Source organism: Myotis brandtii, unplaced genomic scaffold, assembly GCF_000412655.1.
Source record: "Myotis brandtii unplaced genomic scaffold, ASM41265v1 scaffold650, whole genome shotgun sequence".
NCBI lineage: Eukaryota > Metazoa > Chordata > Mammalia > Chiroptera > Vespertilionidae > Myotis > Myotis brandtii.
In genome coordinates, this window is record NW_005370517.1 from 12,118 (window position 1) to 16,924 (window position 4,807).

General features: G+C 46.3%; 1 protein-coding gene across 3 annotated transcripts in view; it reads left to right on the forward strand.

The window, feature by feature from the left end:
* Window positions 1-1,455: 1,455 nt before the first annotated feature.
* Window positions 1,456-4,807, forward strand: part of LOC102259170 (zinc finger protein 883-like) — a 30,583-nt gene continuing 27,231 nt past the window's right edge. The window contains exons 1-2 of one of the 3 annotated variants that reach the window (XM_005880732.2): window positions 1,456-1,677; window positions 3,688-3,814. In XM_005880732.2, coding sequence (XP_005880794.1) covers window positions 1,645-1,677; window positions 3,688-3,814 — 160 coding nt within the window. In that variant the 5' untranslated portion in view covers window positions 1,456-1,644. Of the gene's footprint in view, window positions 1,678-1,870; window positions 2,038-3,687; window positions 3,815-4,807 lie in introns of those variants that run through there. The other 2 variants (XM_014528765.1, XM_005880733.2) reach the window with 2 other exon arrangements.

The following is a 4,807-nucleotide window of genomic DNA, read 5'->3' on the forward strand; positions in this document are numbered from 1 at the left end:
ACAGTTCAAGGAAAGCAGTTCAATGAAGAGAGTTTTATAAACACAGATTTAGAGCCAATCCAGAGCACAGCAATCGAGAGCTTTCTCCTTGCTTCCAGAGAGCAGAAGACAATGCTCAAGGCTCAGGTGGCTTTCTTTGGTTTGTGTGTGTGAGTGTTTGTTTGTTTTTAATCCTCACCCAGGAATGTTTATTCTATCTCTCTCTCTCTCTTTTTTTTTATATAACCCTCCCTCGCCTTCCATCTGAGACTTTGTACTCTGTTCCAAGCTTCCAGGTCTCTGGATCCACTCCATTCTTCAGTTAATTTTGTTATTGAGGTTCCATCTATGTGTGAGATCAAGTGATGTTTTTCTTTCTCTGACTCACTTATTTCACTTAGCACGATGCTCTCTGGGTCCCTCCATGCTGTGTTAAAGTGTAAGAGATCCTTCTTTTTTACCGCTGCGTACCATTCCATGGTATAAATGTACCACAGCTTTTTTACCCACTCATCTACTGATGGGCACTTGGGCTGTTTTTAAATCTTAACTATTGTAAATCGTGCTGCTATGAACATAGCGGTGCATACATTCTTTCTGATTGTTGTTTCAGGTTTCTTAGGATATATTTTTAGAAGTGTGATCACAGGGTCAAATGGCAGTTCCATATTTAATTTTTTGAGGAAACTCCCTATGTTTTCCATAATGTCTGCATCAGTCTGCATTCCTACCAGCAGTGTACTAGGTAGGGTTCCCCTTTTTCCACTTCATCGCCAGCACTTGTCCTTTGTTGATGGTAGTCATTCTGACAGTTGGGAGGTGGGATCTAATTGTTGCTTTAATTTGCATCTCTCTGATGATCAGTGTCTTTGAGCATTTTGTCACATGTCTCTTGGCCATGTTATCCACACTGCAGCCCAGACAGAGCTGACACTTCTAATGGCCCCAGAAGCAGATGCTCTTAAATAGTGATGTCTGTTTTGAGACATTAACTTCGTTCAGTGGAGGCAGGTTAGATGAGTTAGACACTTGAGCAACCTCTGCAAGCTACATTTAGCCTGAAGGAGACAGATGCCTAATGGCCCAAAAGAAGACACAATGCCTGTCATTCAGAAAAGAGGAGGTCCTGAAGAAAGATATGCAAAACCAGCAGCTAAAGGAAGCCAGGCAGGTGCCTCAGAAACAAACTTGCCCTAGAAATCCCCTCCCCTGAAGGCACTGGAGGGTCCTGAGTATACTTGGTGTTTTCTTGTGCTATTTGCCCTCAAAACCAGTCCTGGAGTCAGCTGAGGAAATACGGGATCCTGGCCATGGAGCGTAGGAACTACATTACCCAGAAGGACAGGCGTGGAATGCCACCCAGCTGAGCGAATGGGAGCTCAGAAAGGGCGTTTCCGTTTTTCAAGTTCGGGTGGGCGGGACCGGTAGTCTTCTGCATTTTGTCTCAAGCTGTCGGTCGGGATTACCAGGTCTCAGAGTCCAGAATTGAGGGCTGTAGAGGGCTTTTCCCCGCCCCACAGCCAATGGTCGGAGCCTCCAGTGGTGCTCACAGCTCACACTTGGGATTGAAGTTTGGAGTCGCCACCAGACCCGCTCAGGGCGGGGACAGGGACCGCCATTCCTGCAGCGGCTTCTACTCCCGCCCCGCTCAGCCCACAGAGGGCAATGGCGGCGCCCCCGCTGAGGAGACGGGCTGAGGTGAGTCGAGTCCCCCAGGCCCTCACCGCCTCCTCACACAGACACCACAGCCTGGGGAGGGCGCCTGTCCCGTCCTGCAGCTCAGTCCCGCGTGGAGGACCGTGAGGAAGGTGGAGGGGAGAGAGGAGTGTTGTGGCTTCTGAGGACACAGCAAGTGCAGGGCAGAGAGGACGGGGGGTGACTTGCACTGAAGGTCCCTGAGGATGTGGCTGTGAGTATTGACGGAAAGATCAGAGGCTGCAGGGAGGACGTCACAGACTCATTCGGGGCTTTCCCGGCTGTGAGTCCATCAGGGGCCTGGGGTGGGCTTGGATCCGGCTGGACTACAAGCTCTCTACACGCCATATGCCAAGTTCATGGGTGAGTCCAGCGAGATCCAGTGGCATTGGAGCAGGGAGGGGGCAGAGCTGAGGAAGTGAACCTGGGGAATGAACATGGGAAGGGGTTGAACATTACACAGTGGTGAGCACATCTGGAGGAAGTGTGAGCTGATGGTCCCCGGGACCTGATGTGGGAACTTAAAGGTGAAGCATAAACCCACACTTGGCTTTGTCTTGGAGGCAGGATCTAGGAGACTGCAGTGGTGTTGCTTGGCTACAAGGCTGGGGCCCTGCAGGCATTGCCCAAACCTTAAATGGGACTAAACGCACAAAAAACTGGGCATGTGCCCTTGAGTGGAATGGAACCTTGGACCTTTCAGTGGACAGGCTGACACTCTATCCACTGAGCAAACCAGCTAGGGCTGACACTTCCTTTATTTATTTATGTATTTATTTATTTAGTTAGTTATTATTAACCCTTGTTTTTGCCCTTAGTTATCTTCAAATATGTTTGCTCACCCAGTTTCCTGTCATCCTTTCTATGCAGTTGTCCTTATTTGATATTATTCTGTATTACTGTTTGTCTTCATGGTACTCTTATTCCCATTCATCACAGTGAGTAATGGGACTGTGATGAGAGAGCAGCTTGCACTGGCATTAGGGCCTGGTGTCCACTCTAACCCGGTGCCCTGGAGGAGGTTGAGGGTGGGGAAGTGTTGGGAATCCCAGCAGGTCCAGGGGTTCCCAAAGGTGTGGACAGAGTCAGCGAAGAAGGAATTACAGGGAGACAGCATTCAGTTGATCAGCATAGCCAGGTTCTCTCTTTTTCTCTCCTTTATTGTCCTGTTACAACTGTATTTATAAGCATGATATAATGGTATGTTTTGGGTCTTCCCTTGGCCTTCTACAGTTCCTAGTTTCATGCCCATAGTTTCTTATCTGACCTTTGGTTCTTCCCCAATACCACGTGTGGGCGCGCATGTAGAGCGATTGAAACTTTGTGGCCCATGCGTGAAGCTATGGCTCAACTTGGATTTAAGAGGCAAAATCTTTTGTGCATCACAGGAGAAACATGACTTTATCAATGACAGGGTAGACCCAGAGGCAGTCTTGCCTTGATGAAGGACTCTGGGGGCGGTTTTCATGCCTGGGCGCTCTTAGGTTCATAACTAGGAAGCCATTTTGATCAACAGTGTTTTGTTACCATTGCCCATTCCTCACCCAATTCTTCTTTTTCCTTAATGTTGACACTTTTCACTTTTAGTAGTGATCATTCTACTCGGATTCCCAGCCCATGGATATCCTTAACCTCTTTAAACTTTGCACCTTTCATAAGTAGTACATGGTATTTCTGCAACACGAGGGGGTTTTACTGATTCATTCCCCTTCCCAGTTCCATTTGCAGAGCCTTAGAGTGCACACGTATTATATTGATGCTGAACATCACGTGCTTTACTATATTTACATTTTATGGGTTTGAACACATTAAAATATTTTACACAGACTCATATCGCCAGCATGAAAGGTCCTAAAGGAAGCCATTTGTGGACTAATAACAAGCAGACCCTGCCTCTCATCTTTTTGTGCCAGCCCATGCTTCTGTCCTCACTTGGTGAGGGAAGATGGGTAAGGATTGAATTACTGGTTCTCAGAAAGGCAGGTCTGGTTTCAATTCTCTTGATTCTAACAGGTTGGCGTGACCTTTGAGGACATTGCCCTGTACTTCTCCAGGGAGGAATGGAGCCTCCTTGATGAGGGTCAGAGACAGCTGTACCTGAATGTGATGCTGGAGAACTTTGAACTTATATCCTCGCTGGGTAAGACCCTCACTGTCACAGTGACCTGGACTTGGCTTTGCCATTTCCCAGGCCCTATCCCCCAGGGTGTGCTCTGTCCTCCCATGTAGACTGTGGTACTGATTGATTTTCCAGTTTCCAGGGTAGTTGCTGTCCTGGTGGAGGGTTGGTTCCGCTGCTCCCTTCTATTCCTGAAGTCCCAATACTCCTGGGAAACATTTTCCACATGATGGAGGGGCAAGGAACACAGCACGGACAGATACTGTTGAAGTGTGGGGCATGTGCAAAACGATTTTATTTCCTTGCAATATTTCACCAGCAGCATGTGAGAGAGAAGACTTTCATTAGAGGTGTGAACAAAATCTCAGTTTCAAACAGCTGCAGTTTCAATGTGTCCCAGAATCACTGTCTACACATCCTAATCCTGTTTATTAACTATATTTTTTATTACCATCTTTCGAATACCTTGTATATTTTATATATTTATTGCTTACCACATACAGGAACACATATTTTTCCATGTGCTTAATAGTTCTTTGCAGATATTACTCTCCCACAGCAGTTTTTCTACAAAGTCCATGGTTTTGGCAACCCTGCGTTCAGCAGGTCTAGTGCCACCAGTGTGCAATGACATTTCAAAGGAGAAAAAATTATTCCAGCAGAAAAGAATGTAAGAAAGAAATTAGTTGCAATCACACGTTTATTCAGGGAAAAGGTGTCCATCTTGGAAGTGGGTGTTGTGTGTGCTCTGAATGTGGAAATCAGAGTCACTGCTGTGTTATTAGCCTGCAGTAGAGTATTAACATACCTTGATTATTTCTGGGAAACTGCAACTATTTGTGTGAATTTCTGTCTATATCACAATATTCGCTTTATTGTGCTGATCATAGCCGAATCCACAATATCTCCAAAGGACTCCTTCATATGCTTCGCAAGTATTTTCTTCTGTTCTCTAGATTGCCTTTCATTTAATTTTGTTTACTGCTATTGTGCAGTGAAGACGCTATTTTTTTT